Source organism: Balaenoptera musculus, chromosome 3 (genome assembly GCF_009873245.2).
Source record: "Balaenoptera musculus isolate JJ_BM4_2016_0621 chromosome 3, mBalMus1.pri.v3, whole genome shotgun sequence".
Classification (NCBI taxonomy): Eukaryota; Metazoa; Chordata; class Mammalia; order Artiodactyla; family Balaenopteridae; genus Balaenoptera; species Balaenoptera musculus.
The window spans coordinates 160,089,993-160,112,410 of NC_045787.1; the positions used below are offsets into that span (position 1 = coordinate 160,089,993).

The 22,418-nt window shown below is 55.7% G+C and overlaps 1 protein-coding gene across 1 annotated transcript; it reads right to left on the reverse strand.

The window, feature by feature from the left end:
* Nucleotides 1–1,480: 1,480 nt before the first annotated feature.
* Nucleotides 1,481–20,076, reverse strand: RAB8A (RAB8A, member RAS oncogene family). The gene is made up of 8 exons (XM_036848684.1): nucleotides 19,881–20,076; nucleotides 15,137–15,197; nucleotides 13,067–13,127; nucleotides 8,907–8,984; nucleotides 7,309–7,398; nucleotides 6,670–6,735; nucleotides 5,099–5,149; nucleotides 1,481–2,834 (listed from the first exon to the last, which is right to left on the reverse strand). Exons 1-8 carry the CDS (start codon nucleotides 20,002–20,004, stop codon nucleotides 2,742–2,744), a joined length of 624 nt encoding a protein of 207 aa, XP_036704579.1. The 5' UTR covers nucleotides 20,005–20,076; the 3' UTR covers nucleotides 1,481–2,741.
* Between the last annotated feature and the right edge of the window lie 2,342 nt (nucleotides 20,077–22,418).

A 22,418-nucleotide genomic window follows, 5' to 3' on the forward strand; every position in this document is an offset into this window, starting at 1 on the left:
CACCGGGAGACTGATGCCACAGAAGTCCACATGCAGGAGAGGCTGGCAGAAGAGGAGACAGCAGGGGCAAAGGCCCTGGGATAGGAACAAACTTGGCACACTTGAGAAGCAGACAATAGGCAAAGTGTCCAAAAGGTGGAGACAACCCAAACGTCCATCAGTGGATGAACACATAAAAGATATGGTCCATCCACACAATGGAATACTGTGCAGCCATAAAAAGGGATGAAGCTCATGACTGATCTCTAAAACTTTATGCTGAGTGAAAGAAGCCAGATGCAAAAGGCCACACAGTGTGCGATTCTATTTATACGAAACGTCCAGAACAGGCAAATCCATAGACATAAAGTAGGTTAGTGGTTGCCAGGGACTGAGGGAGGGAGAATGGGGAGTGACCGCTAATGGGTACTGAGTGATAAAAATGTTCTAAAATGGACTCTGGTGATGGTTGCACAATGCTGTGAATATAGTAAAGACTACTGAATTGCACACTTCCGTGGGTGAATTGTATGGTGTGTGAATTACGTCTCAATAAATCTGTTATTAGAAAAAGAGCCAATGTGTCATCTGTCTCGGTACAACAGGATGGTAGCTGAGGAGCTGCTTCCCCACCTGCCACCCCATCAAAGTCTTTAGACACAAGGAATAGTAATGACTCTCTGAGCAAGAGGTTGGTACAAGGTCGGACTGAGGAGTTCAAGGATGCCACCTGACCTGGTTGGGGGGGGGCCACTGGTGGAAATTTGGGGCATTATGGGGCAAATACTTACAGCTCAAAGCTGTAAGCTACTTGGATGACTTGTTCCCCATTAGAGACAAGGTGCAAAAAGAGAGGTGAGCTTTTCTCTTGGGGCACAAGACAAATAATGATGCTAATGATAATGGATATGAATATGATGACACAATGTGACAGCGGTTAGCTTGGGATGCGCCCTCTCGCGGGCTCTTCACAGCCATCCTATGAGGTGGGAGCTATGATTGTGCCCAACTGAGGCTCAGCCCCTGGTTGTGCCGTGGGTCTGAAGCAGGATCATGGGGAGGAGACTTCCTGAGAGGTGAGGTGGGGGGGCTCAGAGTGGAGCGCTCAACTTGGCAAAACGGGTGCGGTAGGGACCAAGACAAGAGACACTTGGTGGCATGACGGGGACTGATGTGGACCCAGCGGGTTAAGCCGGGGGTGTGGTGTACGAAGTGGTGCTGCGGGGAGGGACACCTCCTCGCTTTCCTGTGCTGCGTGTGTTCGGGGAAGGGGGCAGGTTGGGAAGCTTATTTTCCCAAGTCAGTCTTTTGATAACGGTGTCACCTCCTCAGAGCTTGGGGTGACCTCCTCCTCCAGCTTGGGGTAACCTGCCACCTCTACTTTGATCTTGTCCAGACCTGAGGCCCCTGCTGACCTGGGCTGTGTTTTAAATAGCGGGCATCCTGTGAACCCAACATCTGGCCACATCTGTGTACCTACACAGAGAATGCGGACATAAAAATCCGTTAACTTTAAAATGAGCTTTAATTTGTTTTCCTTAAGTGCATTTATCGATGTAAACAGAGCATGTTAAGAGATACCAAGGGGAGAGCAGACGATTGCTGGTATGTTGGTTTTAATTCAAAAAAAGAGAAAAAGAAAGGCTCCCTGGTGACACCCCCCGACCTGGTTACCTGGTCCCGACTGCAGTCTCTACGGGAAGGCAGAGCTGTCAAAACAGAACTGAGCAACGGCAGTTAAAAACCCACCCAGACTGCTCTGCAGTCGGGCCCCGCAGGCCACCCGCACTCTCAGCCATGTCCCAGAGGTTGGGGGAGGGGGGGTGCGTGTGTTCCCGATCACCTGGGTCTGCTGTTGGAAATCAAGGACAGAATCACCTCCTGACACTACAGATCTGGAAAAATAAAAATCTCTAGAAAGAACGTCCGACTTGGAGACAGCGGGAGGACGAAGAGGAGTAGGTGCCCCGATCGAGGGTGGGCCGTGCGTGATTGCATTTTGGGCTCACCCGTGGCATGCATGGAGACCCCTCAGTGCTCAGGTGGGGACTGTGGAGGGACCTACTGGCCATGCCCAAGGCCCGGCTGGACCACGGGACCAAACCTGGCTGTAAACAGGAAAGGCCACTCCATGCTTCTTTCCTCAGGATTTCCTTAATTTGTGCTTCCCTTTGGTTTGACAGTTAACATGGGGGTGGGCGGGAGCCGGGGGGGGCGGGGAGTAGATAACGGTTTCTGTCACTTGTCCAAAAACTGAGAGAAGAGGTGAAAGCAGGCGTTGGATTGGTTGGGCAGACGCTTCCTGGGCCTGATGTGAGTTGCCTCGCTCAGGGTGCAGAGCCTGGCTCCCCCGGAGCTATCACTGGCCTTTGGGGGCCTCGCTTCTGTCGCGGGGGACATGGACGGGCTTTCCGGCGGGGCTCTAGCTATGTCGAGGCCCAGAGATGGAGGCCTGCCGTGTGGGCTGCTACTGACGGCCGTGCCGCGGCTCCACCTCTCTCTCTAGCTTCACACGGTGCGTGGACCCATTCAGTGGATGTCGCAGGAAAGGTAGCAGATTCTTAACTTCTTCCGTCTCCAGAGTTGAAAAAGATCAGTTACTAAAATAAACAATTTCTCGATTGTGTTCTGGTGGCCACGGGCCCGGTGGCCGCGGCGTGGCGGGGAGTGGTGAGGGGGGAGGGCCCCGGCTGAGTGAGGGGCTCACTCAGGACAGGCACAGTCAGCTCGGCTGAGCGAGGCTCAGGGTAAGGCGGCATTCCTCACAGAAGAACACATCGGAAAAAGCTGCTCCTCTTCTGCTGGTCCGGTGTGATTTTGACTCCCTGGTTGCTCCCCTGGGGGCTGTTGCCTTCCTGAAAATCACAGGAGGTTTTCTGAGGTTATGGCTGAGCAACATGAGCTCTATGTCTCTTAACCAACCAGCCAGTCAACTAATGAACTAACCAACCAACCAACCGCCAGCCTATGTACCCATCTGTCACCTTCCAACCAACCCTCCATCCATCCCCTTCCATCCAACCACCCATGCCCTCCCATCCATCATCCATCCATCCCCTTCCAACCAACCATCCACCCATCCATCCAGCTGTCCCCTCCAACTAACGATTCATCTTTCACAGACCCATAGATCTGCTTTTTATCTACTACCCATCACTCCTTCCAACAATTCATTCCTTTAATCACTCATTCACGTACCTATCCACCCCTTTCCATTCACCCTCTCAACATCTTTCCAACCGCTTATTTACCCATCTCACTCTCTTCTTTCCCTATTTCCTTCTTTCCATTCACCCACCCCTCCCTCCTTCCCATCCATCTACCCATCTGTGCTGAGCACCTATCAGTGGGGCAGCTGAGGGCAGCAGAAAGGCACTCTCTCTTGGGATTTGGAGGGGCTGGGTTCAATGTCCCAGGGCCACTCACTCACCCGGCTGGTCTCCCTGCCCCTGTGCCAAGGCTCTGGCTCCCCACCTTTCCCCACAGTTCACCCTCCACCCTGCTGCAGGTGAGATAAGCCCTAAACTCAAGCCCTGTTGAAAATCCATCAGTGCTGTCGCCCGGCATCTGAAGCCTCTGTTCTGGTCCCTGCCTACCCTGGGAACTGAAATCCTATTTTCTCTCACATCACCTTGTTTGGAAAGGTTCAGCCCTGTTTCTTTGACTAATTCCTTCTCATCTTTCAGCTCTCAGATAAAACCTGAATTTATGCAACAGTAACTGCTGAATGCCTACACGGTGCCAAATTTACACAATGTCCTATGTCAATTACATAAAAAAAAAAAAAGAAGACTGATAGAAGTGGTATGGGGTTGCAACTCTGAACATAAACAAAGGTGGTAGGAAATGAATAGAATTTAACTGTTGGTGATTTGCAACTTAGTTAAGAAAAAAAGAGAAACTGCAAGGATTATGGTGAACATGAGCACTTCACAATCTATGCCTTGGAAGGATATGGCACATTCCGGAGGCAATCAACAGGCCGGTATCAAAAGCACAGGCAAAGTGTTGCCACGAGGCTCAGTGTAAATCCCGGTGGGCATGAGTGAGTCAGTAGGATCGTTAAAAATCTAAATTTTACTGTTATATTGAAGAGAAGAGAATTCTAAGAAAATTACAATTGTAAGAAAATTCTTCTCAAAGTACAGTGGTTTACACAGACTCTTTTCTGTTTTGGCTAAACAGCTGCTACTAAATTGATCGTGTGCCTTGCAATTCAATTCACAGCATCTTAGAATTATGAAAATGACACTCATTTTAAGTCAGATGTGAACTACTTGAATGGCGTTTTGTATTGTGTACGCAGTCCTATATGCGCAGACATAGAACAGGTCACAAATAGAGTGCGTCATGCCCTCGTATCAGACAACAGGGAGCATCACTTGGCGGGAAGAGTGGTCGCTGGGACAGAGGCTTTGGAGTAAGACTCACGACAGCGTTTAGCCACTAACATGCGCAAAATATAGTTCAGCGTTCAGACCCTACCAAGAAAGCACTAGTTATGCTGCATGCTGGGGACTGTGAAACTGCTCATGTGCTAAACAGAAAAGCTAGAAATGAATGAAAGGGTGGATGCGGAGGGATTCAGGCGGGACCTCCTGGAGGCCTCAGGGCCCCGGCACCCACTGAAGGTTGTCACAATCTGCAGAATTTGGGGCTGGAAGGAAGAAAAAGGCTATCGACCTGCTGGACTCATCAGGATGGAAAGCCGGCAGCTGTCAGACACGAGCCTTGCTTGGGGGCCTTGTTACGGGGTGGACCGTGGTTCTGGGCCTGCCTGGGGGGCTCTTCTGCAGGAGGCCCTCTAGCTTCGTGCAGGCTTGGCTCCCAAGAGGGACGGAAAGGGTCCGGTGTGCCCAGCTAGCTTGTGTGCTTAGTGAGCAGCGCCTGGTACTGAGCAGCTCCGGGCCACAGAGGAAAGATGAAGTTGAGAGGCATGTTCAGGGTGGATGTCCCCGCCACACCTGATAACGCTACCCCCCTTCCTAGAGATGCCCTACTAGGTGCACCTGGGCCCTAAGAAGCAGGATCGGCCCGGGGATGCATCACGCCACCGAGAGCGATGCCAGCCAGCTCCAACAGGGGGGCATGTGGGGATCCGGGGAGGACACACACTCACCAATTTTTTATCCATTTTTGCTTTGATGTCTCTGGCGAGAGTGAAAAATGCCTGTGGAATAAGCATGTAGTTAGGAGCCCAGGAGTGGGAAGCAGGTGGGGGCCTGCTGGTTCCTGGACGCTGCCACACAGAGGGCGTGGCTCAACAGCAGGGCCAGTGGGGGGAACAGTGTTAGGACAGAGACCTGGGCATGGGTCTCACCTGTTCAGCCCCATCTCCTGCCCCTACAGGGATACCCCCACCCACCTGGACCGCCACTTCCCCTAAACCAATGACCCTGGAAGGTGGGATCACCCTTGGCTGGTCAGAGAGGAAGCTGAGGCTTGGAGAGGGGGTGCCCAAGCGACTTGTCTCAAGGCACTCAGTGGCTAACTGACTGATCGAGCTCTCCGTCCCTGACCCCTGTGCTCTATCTGCCCACTCTGCCCCGCTTCTAACAGTCAGGGGTAGGGCAGAAAGACAAGTGGCTCCTTGGCCAAACGAGCTTCATTCTGGGTCCTCGCCCAGTAAGAAGGCCTGGTAGGTAGGGTGAAAGGTTCATCTTCCAAGGGTTGGCGAAGGCCTGACCCCAGGCTGCTGCCTCTGTCACAGGCTCCTGACCGTTTCTTCTCTTCCCCCATCCGGACACTTATAAACCCCACTCTGGCACCAACCCTTCTCCGGGCCTTATACAGAGATGAGTTGGCCTCAGCATTTGCAGTCGAGGGGCTCCTGGTTCGGCGAGAAGCAGAGTCTTAGCAAATACCCATGTGACGTGGAAAGTTGTCGCGGAGGGTGTCTCGGGGTGCTGGGGATGCCTAAAGTGGTGGGCCTCAGGGCCTGGGGAACGGCAGAGGCCCCCTCGGGAAGGGGCCACACGGGCTGGTCCCTGATGGGAAGGGGGGGGCACGGGGACTGTGGCAAAGGCCTGGAGGAAGGTGAGGCACAGGCGGCCAGGGACGGAGAGTGGTGGGCGAGGCCTGAGCTGTGGGCGGCACACACTGGTTGGGGCCAGCTAAGGAGGGCCTTCTGTGCCTCGCGCAGGGGCTGAGGTTGGGAGTGGCGTGGAAGATCCATTTTGGAAAGATCACGGGAGTGGCGGAACGGAGGAGAAGGCAGGTGAGCTGCAGGGCTGGCGTTGCTGGCGGACAGGAGGAGGAGGCCTGGGCCAAGGCTCGGTCAGGGTGCCCTACTCTGTATGGGCTTGTGACCCAGTCTGTGCGGGTGGTGTGAATGAAAGCACAAACCCGGAGGCCGGCCTGGACGCCAGCCGGCGCAGAGACTCTCTGAGCCTCGGTTTCCCCACCTGCAGAACTGCGCCTGCTCCCCAGGGCTGCGCGAGAGCCAGTGAGATCATGTCCTAGGCGCCCAGCTGGGGCAGGCACCTGCTGATGTCAGAACGTGGGGGCGGTTCCCCCAGGCCCCCTGGGCCTTGCAAGAGGCCTGGCACACGGTGCCGCCCAAGAAGTGCCTCTCAGCCGTCTGTCCAAGAGGCAGCCGAAGCTGTGGCCAGTCCCTGTGACAGAGCCTCCCTGGAGGGTGCAGCCCGACCCTTAGCCCTAAAGGGCCGGCGCCGTGGGCCCGGGACTCACGTTCTCCACGTTGATGTTGGCCTTCGCGCTGGTCTCCATAAACTTGATTCCATAGTCCAGGGCCAGCTGCGAGGGAAGGAGAAAAACATGCGCATATCAGCCACCAGGCACCCAGACCTCTGCACGGCGCCCTGAGGGGGGCCGAGACAGACAGAGTGGGGCCTGCTCCCTCAAGCCACCAGTGGAGAGCAGGTGGTGAACGTCCCTGGCAGGAGGGTGGAGGGGGCCTGGCTCAAACCACGGCTCTGTTCTCCGCCCCCTGTGGCCTCGACGGGTCCCACGAGGCGCTGTGCGGAAGCAAGCAGAGCACACCCAGAAGCCCTCGCTGCTTTCAGTCTTTAGCCTGAAGCCCGGCTGGGCGTGTGCTTTCCACCTTCCCTTCCCATGGCATGTGCCCCACTGGGACAACCGACTCATCTGCGTGCCCAGCCAAGCCCTGCATCCCGGAAGATGGGTCATCTTATGCTCAGAAAGATTGTAAGGGAGTCTCCCCAAAAGCCCAGCCTCGCCATCAGTGAGCAATCGGGGGCCCTCTGGGGCAGGGCAGGGCTGGCCTCCATGCAGGGAACTCCAGACGCTGAGGTCCCTCTGCCCCGAGGTGTCTGGCAGTGCCAGGCCCAAGCCGGCCACCATGCCCACCTTTTCTCCCCGTTCCTTGGAAACTTGTCTCTTGTCGTTCACGTCGCACTTGTTCCCAAGTATCATCTTTTCGACGTCTGCAGAGGCGTGCTGGAGGGGAGGGGCAGATGGGGGAGGTGAGAGGTAAGGTCACACTGGACTACCAACCAACTGGTAGCCCATCCCCCAAGACCAGAGTGATGGGGCCAGGGCTGCTAGGCACACCCTGCACAGATGACAAGCTGAAGCTCAGAGAGGCTGAGAGGCCCGTCCTATGTCACTGAGCCAGCGCCAGGACGGAGTTCAGGGTTCTGGCTGCTACCCTGACCAAGCGCACGCCTTCTGGCTGCCAAGGACAGCTTCTCTATGGGCCACACCAACTAGGCTACCATGACTGTCCTCGGACTCCTGGCCAGGTCTGGCCTATGGGAGGCAAGTGGGGCTGGGGTATTGACCCCTGCTCGCCTCCCTCCTTCCCCGGCTCCTCTGCTGGAGACCCCAGCTGCTGTCCTGGGACCTTCTGCCCTGCTCCAGCGCCCCTGTTCTGGGCTCCAGAAACAGGCTGTGCCGGGGATGGGCGCAGACCTCGGCCGCCACCAGCCCTTTGTGCTTTGCCATCCCCTGGCGTTCCCTTAACTCTGCCTTCATGCCTGAAAACGGTCCCTTCCTCCAACCCGCCCCCACATTCCAACCCAGTGGGCCTCGCTTCCTGAAGGACTGGACCATCAGAAAGGCCCTTCTCGCTGCAGCTCAGATCTGGTCTCAGGGAAATGCGCTCCTGTGCTCCCTAACTTCCTAATAACTGGAAGGCTCTCTCGCCTACTGGCCGGAACACAGAAGTTCCCCAGAGACCAGTGTGAGGAGCCCCTCCTCAGGCCAGGCGCAGCCTCCTGCCAGGAAATCCGGGGTCATCGGGAGGTGGCCCAGTGCAACCGCTCACAGGTGCCAGCTGTGATGTGACCTTCTGCCGTGTCTTCATGGGTGGGCAAAGTTCTCAGACCCGAACCCCACCTGGTGAGTCATCACAAGCCACAAGCACCTTGTCCAGGGAGGCTCTGGGGGTGAGGGTGAGCTCTGTGGAGAGCGGGGAGGTGACGACACTGGCTTTGGGACAGGGAGGCGGCGCTGGCCGCCTTCTCTTCCCTCGGGGTTCAAGGTCTCCTTCAACAGGCAGCTGCTGCTGCTGGCCTGAGCACGCGCACAGAGCTCATACCAGCTCAAACCCTGCTCCGTTGCAGTTCAAAGTGCAACCTGACACATGCCCTCACCACACCCACCAAATACAAAGGTCATGCCGACTCTAAAACCTTCCTTCTCTAGAAAGCACCAAATGCTCACAGTGACTGGATATCCTTCTTCCTTGACCTCGATGTCGCCCAAACCCGAAAGCCCGGCTGGGGAAATGGGCTCTCGGGGTTGCTCTGTGATGAGGCTGGGCCAGCGTGTTCTCCAGGGTTGACTGCGTGGGTTCCCGTCTCCCTGACTCTGTTCCCAGTGAGTTACTTCTAGGTGCCTCTGGGCTCAGTGACCTCATGTGTAAACCAGGAAGCTCCGGGGTGAGGGCTGAGGGGAGGATGCGTGGGAGGTTCCTGTGCATGGGAGGGGTCCCCAAGCCTTACCTCCTCAATGTTCCGAATCCAGTTCCGGATGTTGTCGAAGGACTTCTCGTTGGTGATGTCGTAGACCAGCATGATGCCCTAATAAGCAGGGGGAGACAGAGACACGCGCTCTGGACAAGCCGCGAGCACTCTGAGGGGGGAGGCCCCAGCAGGGTGGGCAGCAGGGACCCCGACAGGACACCATCCCCGGGACCCTTCCTTCTGCTGGGCTCCACCACTAGCCTCTCTCTGGTGTCCCAGGCTCCAGTCCCCTACTCCTTGGCCACTGACGTGACCCTTCACCCCGTAGACCAGACCCTACCACACCTGTGCTTACAGAGGAGCCCTGCTGTTTCCCCACTACTGGCAGGATGAGTACAGCCCGTGTGCCTCGGCAGCCAGCGAGGTCCCGGCGGCCAACCTCTCAGCCTCGCATCCTGCAGCCCCCTGTCTACAGGCTGCATTCCATGGCCCTGATGCCCACCGGGCTCCCCCCCTTGCCAACCCCTGGCTATGCTCAGCCTCTTCCACACCCTCACTCGCCCCCACCCTGCCCTGAGTCATCTCCTGGGCTCAGCCAGGGCCGCCTCCACTGGTCGCCCCAGCTTCACCCCTCATCTGGTGCCTACCGTGAGCCAGGTACTGCGACTGGGTCTCCCTGAGCCTCACAGGCTTGGGTCGGGTGGTCCCAGTGTCTGCACTGTGAGAACGGGGAACCTGAGCCTGGGGGGTGGGGGGCTAGGTCCCTGTCCCCAGTCACACGAGAGAGAGTAAAGGACGCAACTGGGGTCTAAGCCCGGGGGGACACACCCTAATGCCCACGTGCCTTCCAACAACCCCACCGGAGTCGGGGCTGGCTTCAAGCGCTGGGGCAGGCAATGCTGAGGCCTCTGTGATTCCATAACCAACGCGTGAGCAGCTGGGAGACGGTCCGTGGGTTCTGAAATAGCTGCAAAATGAACCTGTCTCTGCTTGAGCCCACAGTCTCGCCACTGCTGAGAAGAAAGGCAAATATCCCCACTCGATAAAAGGGGAAACTGAGGTGCAGAAAGAGGTGACCTTTAAGATTCTAGCCCAGCTCTAAAGGAGCTGATGACACTGGCTCCCGTTAGGAATCTCCCTGGGTCCTCATCAGGATCAAGCAACGCTCGGGGCCACCCTGCGACAGTCCCCGTGTTGCCCTGGACATCCTCGCAGGGCACGCGTGGTGAGCCAGCCTGCAGCAATACTATCGCCAGCCCCCGTGCGGCTCAGCCCCGGGGTGCCAAGGCCCCAGCTGTCCTGCCCAGGCCCGGCTCACTCCGTTCCCTCACTCTACCCGCTCCAAGGGCCTAGCCCTCCATCCACAAGCTCTGGTGCTGGCCAAGACGTCTCTGAGGCTGCCTGAATTTGCAGAGTAAGAACTCTGGGCCCTGTGTGCTGGGCAGATAACCGCAGGGGCGAGGGTGTGTGAAAAAACCACACAGACAGGGCAAGCGAGCCGCTGCAATTCCAAATCCCCGCTGTGACCTTGGGGATACGCACAGCGGCCTTAGAGCCTGCTGCAGCCACAACCCCTCAAAAATGCCAACTGGGAACCCTCATTCAGTGGTCTCTTGGGGAGACTGAATAGAGACTGCTGACGGGAGGACTTGGAGGAGCTTTTAGCGGCTGTGATGTGTGACGTGCTCCAGCCAAGGCCAGAGTGAGTACAGACAATGGTGGATGGACTCTGTGAGCCGAGCATCACTGGGGCCTCTGCGCAGCAGCTGGCCTCCCACTGTCAGGCGCAAGAAACGCCACAGGGCTCTGAGGGCTTTTTGCCCCTTGATCCAGGGATTGGCCCTTTTGATGACCCAGGATTCTGCCACTACCGCCACTAGGCTGGCACCATGTATGCAAGATTCCAAGGTCCCAGATTTTTACCTATGCGGTATCGGGGGCAGTGAATAGAGCTCTCTATCAGGAAAGAGCAGAAGTCCCTGGAAAACATAGTGTCACCCTATTCCACGTTCTCCATGAAGCTCCCTTCGGGGCTCCAAGTGACCATTTTCCTGGCCCCAGTCTGGGCACAGCTCCCCATATCTGTTTGCAAGCTCACAACAGGACACCAGACATCCGATGCTCCCCAAATCTGGGACCCAAGGGTCCACTGCCACAAGGACAAAGGTGATGACGGGGCTGCAACATTGCCAACGTTCTCTGTGCTGTCCTATACGGTCTCCACTGGCTGCACGTGGCTCCGGGGCACCTGAAATGCAGCCAGTGCGACCGAGGGGCTGGATTTCCTACTTTTACTGATTTGGTTTCAAATAGCCACACACAGCCAGCGGCTTCTGTACAGGTTAGCGCAGGTCTAGGAGGATACAATCATCTTGGGGCTGGACAAGGTCTTACAGATGGCTCAGTCCAGCCTCGTCAGGGGCTGGCTGAGATGTGGGGGCTGGAAAGGGCCAGCCACTACCGGCCCAGACATTTACCCTATGTGTGAATTTAAGCAGGGCCTGGAATGGTGCCGAGCCTCAGGCTCACCTGTAAAATGGGGATAATATGGCACCCACACTCAGGGGTTTATGGCCAAGACCTGGGGCCACTGCCTGCTGGAGGGAAAGGCTTGGTGAATGGGGCAGGGGGTGCTATTTCAACCCAGAGAGGGATGGGGCCTACCTGAGGCCATACAGCAGAAGCTCCCCCAGGACCCCAGTGCCCCAAGGCCCCCTGCCCCACCAGAGCAAAGCAAGGTGAGGGGAAAATTAGTAAATTAATTTTAATGAGGAGCACTAAGGTTGCAACCCACATGATTGAGTTTCTGTTATGTTCAGACGCTGTGTGGGATGCTCTAAATACTTAATGCCTCTATTCATTTCTGCCGTCCACCAGCATTTCCTGAGCTCTACCGCATACTCAGCATGGTCCCAGGCACCGTGCATGTGGCAGGGACCAAGAGGTGGCCCAGCCCTCCTGGAGCTTACGGCCTAGTGGAGGAAACGGGTCTATAGCTGATTGATGGGGTGCATGATGGAAAGGATGGGGTGCAGTGGGAGCTGGAAATGGGGAGCTGGCCATCTATCCTCACAGCTGCCTGGAGCATACTCCTCTGTTCCACTTTCCAAGTAAGGAGACCGAGCTCAGAGGGTGACCCAGGGGGCTGAACGAGGTCCTGGGGATCTGCCTCCCACTCCCCACGGCCCCCAAGCACCCCGCTTTGTATACCCCTCGCAGGTGCATGACCAGCTCAGGGCTCTCGAGGATAGGACCCTGGCCCAATCCAGGTTGCCCTCTGCATCTAGTTCGGCCTGGCCTGGAGAAGGTGCTCGGTAAAAATATTTGAGGGATGGGCTTCCCTGGTGGCGCAGTGGTTGAGAATCCGCCTGCCAATGCAGGGGACACGGGTTCGAGCTCTGGTCTGGGGAGATCCCACATGCTGTGGAGCAACTAAGCCTGTGCGCCACAACTACTGAGCCTGCGCTCTAGAGCCCAAGAGCCACAACTACTGAGCCTGCGAGTCACAACTACTGAGTCCATGAGCCACAACTACTGAAGCCTGCGCACTTAGAGCCCGTGCTCCGCAAGAGAAGCCACCACAATGAGAAGCCCGCGCACAACGAAGAGTAGCCCCTGCTCGCCACAACGAGAGAAAGCCCACGCGCAGCAACAAAGACCCAACATAGCCAAAAATAAATAAATAAAATAAATAAACTTATAAAAAAAAAAGAAACACATTTGAGGGATGATGAAAGAGTCTTCCTATCACATGACCCCGCCTCAGGCGCAGGCAACAGATGTTAACGGCCAACAGCCCTGAGCAAGTCAGCTCCTGGATGATCTTCAAGTTTTCAGTAGCAAGTTCCAGAGAGTCTGACATGGGCCACATGAGCACTCCTAAGTGTCGGGGCATGCTGGCTCTGATTTCTCTGACCTCACCTGGAAGAACCGGCTTCCTGTGTCTTTCTTCATTCCTGGAGAATTAGGTTTCCTTGAACCCTGTATTGTCTCTGGAGCCAGAAGGGGAGGTATGGAGGATGAGGGGGCAGAGGTGGGGCACACAGCCTTTTCCTAAAACTAACCTGGGACCAAGGACCCCTGAGAAGCCAGAGCACGGGCTCCTCAGAAACATCCAGATTTTGGTATCCAACGCACTGATGTTCATTTTGACTTAAAAAAACCCAAAGACAACCCCCCTGCGCCAAACCAATCCATACCATGGCGCCTCTGTAGTAGGCCGTCGTGATCGTCCGAAACCGTTCCTGACCAGCTGTGTCCCTAACGATGAGGAGAAAAAGGGATATTAGCGACACAGAAAGAGAACAATCGTCACAGTGAGAATGAGGGGCATTTACCCAGTATGGACGCCCAGCTTTCTCATGGGTCATCTCCTGATTCATCGTCCTGCTGTGGGGCAGCCCCCCATTACAACAGAGAAGGAAACTGTGGCTTGGGCAGGTGTCTGATGTCTCCTGGCTAGGGATGTGGCAGAATGACTCCTCTGCTACATCTTGTCGTCCTGGGGATTTTCCCCAGTTTCTGGGCCACAGAAGAGCCAAGGTTGGATGTTATTATTTGTGAAAATCTTGGGCCTTGTATGTGGAAGAGGCTGGTCATGTGGCACGGGAACACAGCCCTTGCTGGTGGGCTGAGCTGGTCGAGCTCAGCGGGGCTTAGGAAGCACCTCCACGCTTATTATTTGTGAAAATCTGGGGCCTTGTATGTGGAAGAGGCTGGTCACGTGGCACGGGAACACAGCCCTTGCTGGTGGGCTGAGCTGGTCGAGCTCAGCGGGGCTTAGGAAGCACCTCCACGCTCGCCATCCTGGTGGAGGTCAGGAGGAAAGTCCGTCCTCGTGGGTACGGTGGAGGTACCTGGGTAAGACACACCCGTGCCTAGCCCAGCTCCTGGCATGGAGGGTATTCAGTGTTTGGTTTAAAGGTGACAAGTGGTCAGTGGCAGAGCCAGGGCAAGACCACGTCTTCTGTCTCTGGGCCCAGGGCTCCTCCTCTGGCCCTGCACCTCCCCCTGTGCAGGGCTCTGCACGTCTGGACTGTACAGACACACCTCATTTGGGGCTAAGGTGACTTTCTGCCGCCAACAGCAGGTGATGTTAGTGGTTATGATCAGTTACTTTATGACTGTTCTAGAAGAATTCTAAGAGAGTCATTAACCCCCCTGCGACTGCTAAGAGCAGAAGCAGGAGGACAGGAGGAAAAGAAATCAAAACTTCTGCTTGCTGGTACAGTGTCACTTTGGACTTGGGCACCGAGACTGCTGGGGAGCCAACGTGGTGTAAACAGAGGAACTTCTGCGGCCCTGTAACTTACGAGGCGGCCAGAAACTGGCTGCCACCGCCGCAGCTCAGTAGGGTCGGTTCGGCCACACCCAGATTTCGATTCTGAAGCCAGGTTCAGAGGCGGATACCACCGAAGTCAAGGGGACCTGCTGCGCAGGCGGGGCTGTGTTCGGGCTCTGAGACTTGAGCTGGGGAGACACGCTGCAGGGAGGGAGGCTTCACAGCCCATCTCACGGCACCCCTCCCACCCACAGGCACGTGCCTGGCCCGGAAGGACCGAGCCACTCTCCCAAATGTGACTTCTCTCTCTTTTGCTCAGGGTTCGTGCCTCCCTGCAGGTGATGCGGCTGCAGGGTAGGACTCTCCTAGCCTCTGACCATCTGAGCCCAGCCTTCCTAGCGCAGTGGGCTGCAGACCAGAGTCACCATCCGTGACGGGGACTCACAAATGCCCTGACTTTATGTAGCATGGGAAGTCAGCCCCAGGTGAGCAGAACAGAAACAGGTCTCACTGCTGGGCCTGGCCTCAGCTTATTTTCAGTTCTGGGATTTCAGGTCTCTGTATTAGGAAGTGAGGCCTGGGCGTCCCCAGGAGACAAAAGAGGAAGCGATGTCAGGCCTTCTTCAGCGAGCTGATAGGCTTAGAAGGAAATACCGGGCTGTGGTATCTTGCTATCCTGGCAGCCTTCACCGCCACCAGGAGGGCTCTCTCCAAGTTCAATGGGAGCAGGTGCCTCTGAAGCCCAGGCCCAGACTGTGCCCACATCGGAAGTGGGCCTGGGAGCTATGTCCTCAGAAGGGTTGACACAGACTCTAAGCCCCAGCAGCCAGCAGGGCACCGTTCCTGGGGCTTCTGAAGAAAGCCTGATGTGTCCGGGCTGGGCACAGAGAGATGGCGGCCGTGGTCACAGGGAGGGGGACGGGGCACCAGGGGCTCCTGGCTCGAAGCACTCACTGGGTGAGGGGCTGATGAAGGAAACGACTCTTACCATATCTGTAGTTTAATTCTCTTGCCATCGAGCTCTATGGTCCTAATTTTAAAGTCAATTCCTGAAAGAAAAGAAAAGAAAAAAAAAAGGCACATCACTGTCAGTCCAACTCCCAAGCTGTGTCTAGGACGGATGGTGACAACCTGTGCAGGTAACAGCTGCCATGGTTTCTGGAGCACCTGCCGGGCACGCGCGAATCTCGGAATCCCGCAAACCGATCTGGAGGCACCCGGCCAGCTTCCTCCTCTCACAGAAGGGGAGGCTGAGGCTCAGAGGGCAGAAAGGAGCGGCACAGAGTGAAGCTGGTGAGGGCCAGAGCTGGCGGGCAACCCCAGGTAGCTCAGGTGCCAAAGCTGTGTTCTCGTCCCTTTCCCGGGAGGCAGCCTCGTGAAGTGGGCTCCACAGCCCTTTCCGGGCCAGAGCCCCACGCTTCCCGCCGCCCGCACCTGGCCTTCCAAGCACACGGGACGCTGGGCCCCGAGATGTACCCGATGCAGGTGGGCCTCTAGCATTTACACATGCTGTTCCTTCTCTGTGGGTGGTCCCTACCCTGCCCACCTGTCAGCCTGGCAAACTTCTCCTCCTTTAAGACCTGCTGGAAGGTCACCTCCCAAGAAGCCTTCCTGACCCTGCCCTCCTTCTCTCCCACCCTCTGGCTTTAGTCCTCTTTCCCCAGGACCAGGGTGACCTCTCAGCCTCCTCGGCTGCTCTACAGGCTCCCACCGTTGTCCCCTCAGTCCCCTCCCCAGCTTCCAAAACACACACTCAACCATGTCACCAAGCTAAGCTCTGCTCCAAACCTTCCAGTGTGTTCACCAGCAGAAGAATGAATAAACAAAATGTGGTCTTTCCCTACAGTGGAATATTACTCAGCCATAAAAAGGGATGAAGCATTGACACATGCTACAACGTGGATGAATCTCGAAAATATAATGCCGAGTGAGAGAAGCCAGATGTGAAAGGTCACACAGTATGTAATTCTATTCATATGAAATATCCAGAATGGCAAATCCAGAGGGACAGAAGAGAGATTAGTGGTTGCTGGGGCGAAGCGGGGGGAGGTGGGAGGGGGGCGCAGATGTGAGGAGATGAGGAGATGAATGAGATTGACCAAGGGGTGTGGAGTGTCTTTTTGTCATAATGAAAATGCTCTAGAACTGACTATGGTGATGGTTGCACAACTCTGTGAATATACCTGACGCCACTGACTTGTACACTTTAAATGGGTGAGTTGAATTATACGTCAATAAAACTGTTTTGGGGTTTTTTTTGTAATGTTTTTTTTTGGCTGCGCCACGTGGCTTGTGGGATCTTAGTTCCCCGACCAGGGATTGAACCCGGGCCACAGCAGTGAAAGCCCGGAACCCTAACCAGGAGGCCACCTGGGAATTCCCAACAATAAAACCGTTAAACAGTTAAAAACCTTTCCACCGCCTCCTGGGCCCCAGAATAAAGTGAAAACAGTTGCCTGAGTGCTCCTAACCTTGTCACCTCATCACCCATGGCTCTTGCCCTCCTCGCCAGCCACAATGCCCAAGCGTGTACCAGCCTCAGGGCTTTTACGCTTGCTCCTTCCCCTCCTGGAATGTTCTTTCATGCCATGGCCATCTGGCTCCCCTCTCCCTTCACTCAGCTCTCTGTTCAAGTCACCTCCTCAGGGGAGCCTTCCTAACCATCCTTTGTCCCTTCACCTGCTGCATCTTCTTCACGCACTATCCCTGACATTGTATATTCGCTCCATGCAAATGGGAGCAAAACTTGCCAATTGGAATGGCCTGCGTGGAGGGGTAACAGCCAAATCCAGCCTTTGCCCCCAGGAGTTGGTTCTAAATCTCCGCCTGTGAAGCCTTGAGACTGAGGCCTGGCTTGACCCCCACAGAACACGGCACGGGGATGCTAATTCCATCCCTGCCCGCCTCAGGAGCTGTCCTGGGGACCACAGGGAATATAAGCCTGTATTTGAGTTTTGTCTCCTAGAACATAAGCTCCAGGAGGGCAGGGGCTCACACGTCTTATTCATGGTTGCATCTCCATGAATGCATAGCAGGGGCTGAGTATGTATTTGCTAGAAGCCGATCATCCCGTCCTGCACACACACTTTGACTACAGGCCTTGCTACAGTTCTGCTTCCCTCTGATTCATCCCAGTCATCTCTGCAGCCCCTGCACTGAGGCGGATGCCTGGTGCACAGCAGGCACCGGGGAAAGATGGCTGGATGAAAAAATAAAGAGCAACGGGATCTACGTGGTGCCGCACAGTTTACCAAGTAAGCACTTTCACGTACATCAACCACTTCTCTGAAGGAATGAATGAATGGGGCCCTGAGGAGGAGCTGGGGGTTGAGCCAGGCTGGGGAGAGCCAATTCCAGGAGCCACGGGGCCAAGTTCACACCACAAATGATCGATTGACGGAGCTTATGAGAATAGGCTTTGGCAAAATGTAACCTGGGCAGACGGTGAATAGCCACTTAATCCCTGACCTATACAGAAAATACAGAGATACACTCAGTGCCAATACAGAATCACCTCTATGCATCAGGTTGTATTTCAGGACTAAGCCACCCAGCGTTAACTCTTCCTGAAACATATCCCCGCTTCTCTCACAGATGCACAGGACATATGAAATCAAGAAGCACTGTTCAGTCCACAGAACCCAAAGCATCACTCTGTTCTATCTTCCTCCTGGGTTTTATTAACACACCAAATTTAATTAGGAAGTGTAAACTTTACGAGGCCTAAGAGTCATGAGGCCATAACTTCAAGGTCAGGGAGAATTAAACTTTCCTGGAAGACAGAGGCCTGCAGGAAGGCTACAAATGTAATGAGAATCCCGGGGTGGGAGGGAGGGAACCTGGGTTCGAGTGCCACGCCCACCTCCTTAGACGACCTTGCCCAAGTTACGTCCTCATCTGCAAGTGGAGGCTGGCCTCCTCAGAGCCCTAAAGGACTAGACTGGGTTTTCTGGTCAAGAATTAAAAAACAGACAAACCACTCAACCCCCGAATTGATCTCACTAGGAAGGTTCTGACTCTGGGAAACTGAGGTCTGGGTTGAGAGCGAGCCACAGTCTACCAGGAGTTAATATCACTTCCTGATTGGTGGGGACGCACGGGCTATCCCAAAGTTTGACCTTGGAGTTAGGGAAGGGCAGGAATCAGAAAGACATGGGCCTAGGGGAAGGATGCGGTCACTACAAGAGACATTCTGCTTCCTCTCCATGGTCTCTGGCAGTGGTGACAACCCCCTATTCATTGTACAGTTCTGATCCTCCACCATCCAGGCGATGGCCAAAGCAAAGAACACCACTCCTAAGCTGAAGAAACAGGGCTCAGAGAAGCGAAGTGCTTGTTCAAGGGCAAACAGCAGCTGGAACCCAGGCATGATGATTTCCAGTCCAATTCTCTTTACATCTGGCAGCTAAGTGTCTTGCAAAGTGCAGCTCCTGGAGGATGGCAAGGATGGCATCAGCAGCTCATTGTGGGGTTTAGGAAGATAAGGTACACAGGGGTAAAGCAAAGCCCATTCCCTAGGTTTTTTCCAGCTCTTGGGCTTGGGGACCATTCTCCTGCTTCCCCACTCCAGAGCAAGACTGCGTAGCTTACAGGCCACTCTGCTTGCTGCGTGTTACTTCCAGGTCGAACTTTTCATGTGGGCAATGGCTGTTTTTGTGGTGTGGGAAGAAGTCAGCTCCACTTTTGTGGATGTCAGAACTGGGTAGCAACAAGCCAATTCTGCTCAACCACAATGTGGGCTGGCCCTGCAGGAAAGGCTGTTCTGCAAAGTGACAACCGGTGTCCTGGGTCTAGCGATAGGGAAGTCAGGGCTGTCTGTGGCAGCCGCTGATTTTGGTTTCTCACTGAAGCTTTTATCTGGCATCTCCTCCGGATGACAGGTCCCAGGGCAGGCAGCTGCCACTCCCCATTTCTGCCACCCTCGAGTGAGATGGAAGTCCGCGCGCAGGAGAAGTGTCTGGACTCCCTCTCACCATTCCTTCCAGAAGAAATTCCTTCATGGGGGCAACAGGGTCAGGGAGAGGGGCTCAACCCCTGAATATTCCAGAGGAAAGAGCAGGAGAGGTCTGGGTTGGAGTCCTGGCTTCGAAGTGGATCAGCTGTGCTCGCATCTCTCTGGGATGGTTGAGCCTTGAGTTTTGGGTCAGACACACCCAGGTACAAATACCATCCTTGCCACCTGTAGACCGAGTGACCTTGGGCAAGTCCAGTATCCTCCCTGAGCCTCAAATTCCTCCACTGTGAAACGAACTCATAACAGCACCTGACACAGAGGACTGGAAAGTGTGGTAATGCACATAAAGCGCCTGGCACACAGTAAATGCTCAATAAGATCAGATGTCACTTGTCACTGTCCTTTCCCCATGGACAACTCTCCGCGCCTCAGTTTCCACTTCTGTAAGACGAGGACCCCAAAGAACTGCTTCAAGGTATGCTGCGAGGACAGAACAAAATGACGGGCGCCAAGACCTCGTCCAAGCCATACACTCCCTGAGTAGGCTGAGGGTTGGTGCCTCAGTCTCCCCATCTGCGAAATGGGCACCTGGTGCCCACCCCGCCCATGGCCCGGGAACCGCCAAACGGCGGTGCAGGCGACAGCTCTTTTCCCCTCCGGCTCCCTCGACCCTCTGCTCTTTTCCCCATCCGGCCCGGCCGCTCCCTCAGCCCCAGCCCCTCAGGGGCGCGCCCGGCCCGGGCCTCCCGCACCCCCGGCCGCTCCCCGGCCCTGCTACCTATGGTGGAGATGAAAGTGGAGTTGAAGGCGTCCTCGGAGAAGCGGAACAGGACACAGGTCTTCCCCACCCCCGAGTCCCCGATCAGCAGCAGCTTGAACAGGTAATCGTAGGTCTTCGCCATATTACACTCTCTCCCCGACGGGAAGTGCTGCCAGCGCCTCGCCACTGGCCCCTGGGCCCGTCCATCAGCGCCGATCCCACCCCCCCATTGGCTCCCGGCCCGACGCGCGTCACCGCGGCCGCCGCCCGCCCCCGCGCCCCGCCTGTCTCGGGAAGATGTGGGGAAGGGGCGAGCTGGGCACGGAGCCGGAAGCAGCCCGAGCGTGCCGCTCATTGGCCGGCGCTCAGGACAGGGAGGACTGCGATTGGCCAGCGGTGAGGAGTCGAGGGGCTTCAAATGGGGACAGGGTAGAGGCGTGGCAGCCCGTGTCCCCTCCTTCTGCCCTCCACTCTGGGGCGGCCCCGCCCCCCGATGAGAGGGGGAGTGCGGGGAGCTTGGCCAACGGCTCCGCGCGCCCTCAACCCGGGGGCGGGGTCTGGGGCGCGTACGCACGGCGCGCCGGGAAGACCGTTGGGCGCCAGCAGAGGGCGCACGCGCGTGGGGGGTCTGTGGCTCCCGCCCTTCAAGGGCCGCGCAGCCTCAGTTGGTATCGGGACGAGCGCGGGAAGGCGGCGTGGCTGTGTTGGTACCGTGTAGAGGTCTCCGCGTCCGGCCAGGGGGAACCAAAGAGAAAAGGAGAATAGGGACGCCGTCATAGTCGAAGCGAGGTCCCCTCGAGACGTGCTGCGGGACCTCGGCGCTGGCCAGGGGACCTACCTAGAGATAGCCAGGCCCCAGCCACCAAGCTGTGTACTGAGGCCCACAGGACTCCCCTGGTTCTGTGCCTGCCAGTGTTGTTAGCACTTATAAAAAATACATGAAATACTTTATCCCCACCCCGACCCACTGAGGTAGGTATTATTGTCCTCCCCGCCCCGCCCCCCCCCTCCCCCCGTTTTATGGTGAGAAAACCGAGGCCAAATAGGTTAAGTGACTTTCCCAGGCTATTAACCAGGTAAGTTGGTTTTTGAACTCAAAGTGACCAGCTTCAGAGGCTGAGGTCTTGATCATGATGGTTTCCTGCACTGTAGAGACGGGCCACACACCACCAGCGTGGCGTCACCGCTGTGTGTCACTCTGGGGTCAGTTCTGGAGACTTGCCCAAGGATCTTAAAAAAGATGGCCCCGCCTCTCCTCCCTCCAACTGCAGCACGTTCTTCTGCTTATTTGGCTCTGGTTAGGAAAAGCTTCGACCAGGGCCATAGACCACTTGGTTGGCTTCAGCCTCTGTGGCATTTGATACTCTTGACCACCTTCGCTGGCAGTTCTCCTTTTCTTGGTACACTTCCCTTTTTTTTTTTTAATTAATTAATTAATTATATTTATTTTTGGCTGTGTTGGGTCTTCGTTTCTGTGCGAGGGCTTTCCCTAGTTGCGGCAAGTGGGGGCCACTCTTCATCGCGGTGCGCGGGCCTATCACTGTCGTGGCCTCTCCTGTTGCGGAGCACAGGCTCCAGACGCGCAGGCTCAGTAGCTGTGGCTCACGGGCCCAGTTGCTCCGCGGCATGTGGGATCTTCCCAGACCAGGGCTCGAACCCGTGTCCCCTGCCTTGGCAGGCAGACTCTCAACCACTGCGCCACCAGGGAAGCCTGGTACCCTTCCCATTTTATTTGCCTGTTTCTTTTATTACCTATACCTCCCCTTCTCTGGGTGCTGCTTCTCAGATTCCATTGCAGTCTTTTGGGGGGGGGGGTTTGCTTGGTGTTCCTCATGGTTCTTTCTATGTCTGTTCTTGCTTCCGGGGTGATCGTATTCACTTCTTGGCTCCTACTGTCTCCATGCTGGTGATTCTCAGAGAACCCATAGCCCAGCCATCCCTCCATGTCCCAACTACTTCCTGGGCATCTACCTTTGGATCTGTCAAAGATGCTTCAAACTCATCATGTCCACAACTGAACTTGTCGTCTTGTACTCACACTAGCTTGTCTTGAATTACTTTTCTGAGTGAGACCTAAGCCATCATACTTTTCTTTCATCCCTCACAGCCTGGTTTTTAAGGATGTTCTAAATACCCCTTAAACCTTGCTTTTCTATTTTTTTTAAAAATTAATTTTATTTTCGGCTGTATTGGGTCTTTGTTGCTGCGCGGGCTTTCTCTAGTTGGAGCGAGCAGGGGCTACTCTTTCTTGAGGTGCATGGGCTTCTCATTGCGGTGGCTTCTCTTGTTGTGGAGCACGGGCTCTAGGCACGCGGGCTTCAGTAGTTGTGGCATGCGGGCTCAGTAGTTGTGGCACGTGGGCTCAGTAGTTGTGGCACACGGGCTTAGTTGTTGGTCTGTGGCATGTGAGATCTTCCCGGACCAGGGATCAAACCCGTGTCCCCTGCCTTGGCAGGCAGACTCTTAAGCACTGCACCACCAGGGAAGTCCCTTGCTCTTCTATTTCTTTTGCCCGTTGTATCATCACATCTCTCCACTGCTCTCCCTGATCGTTCT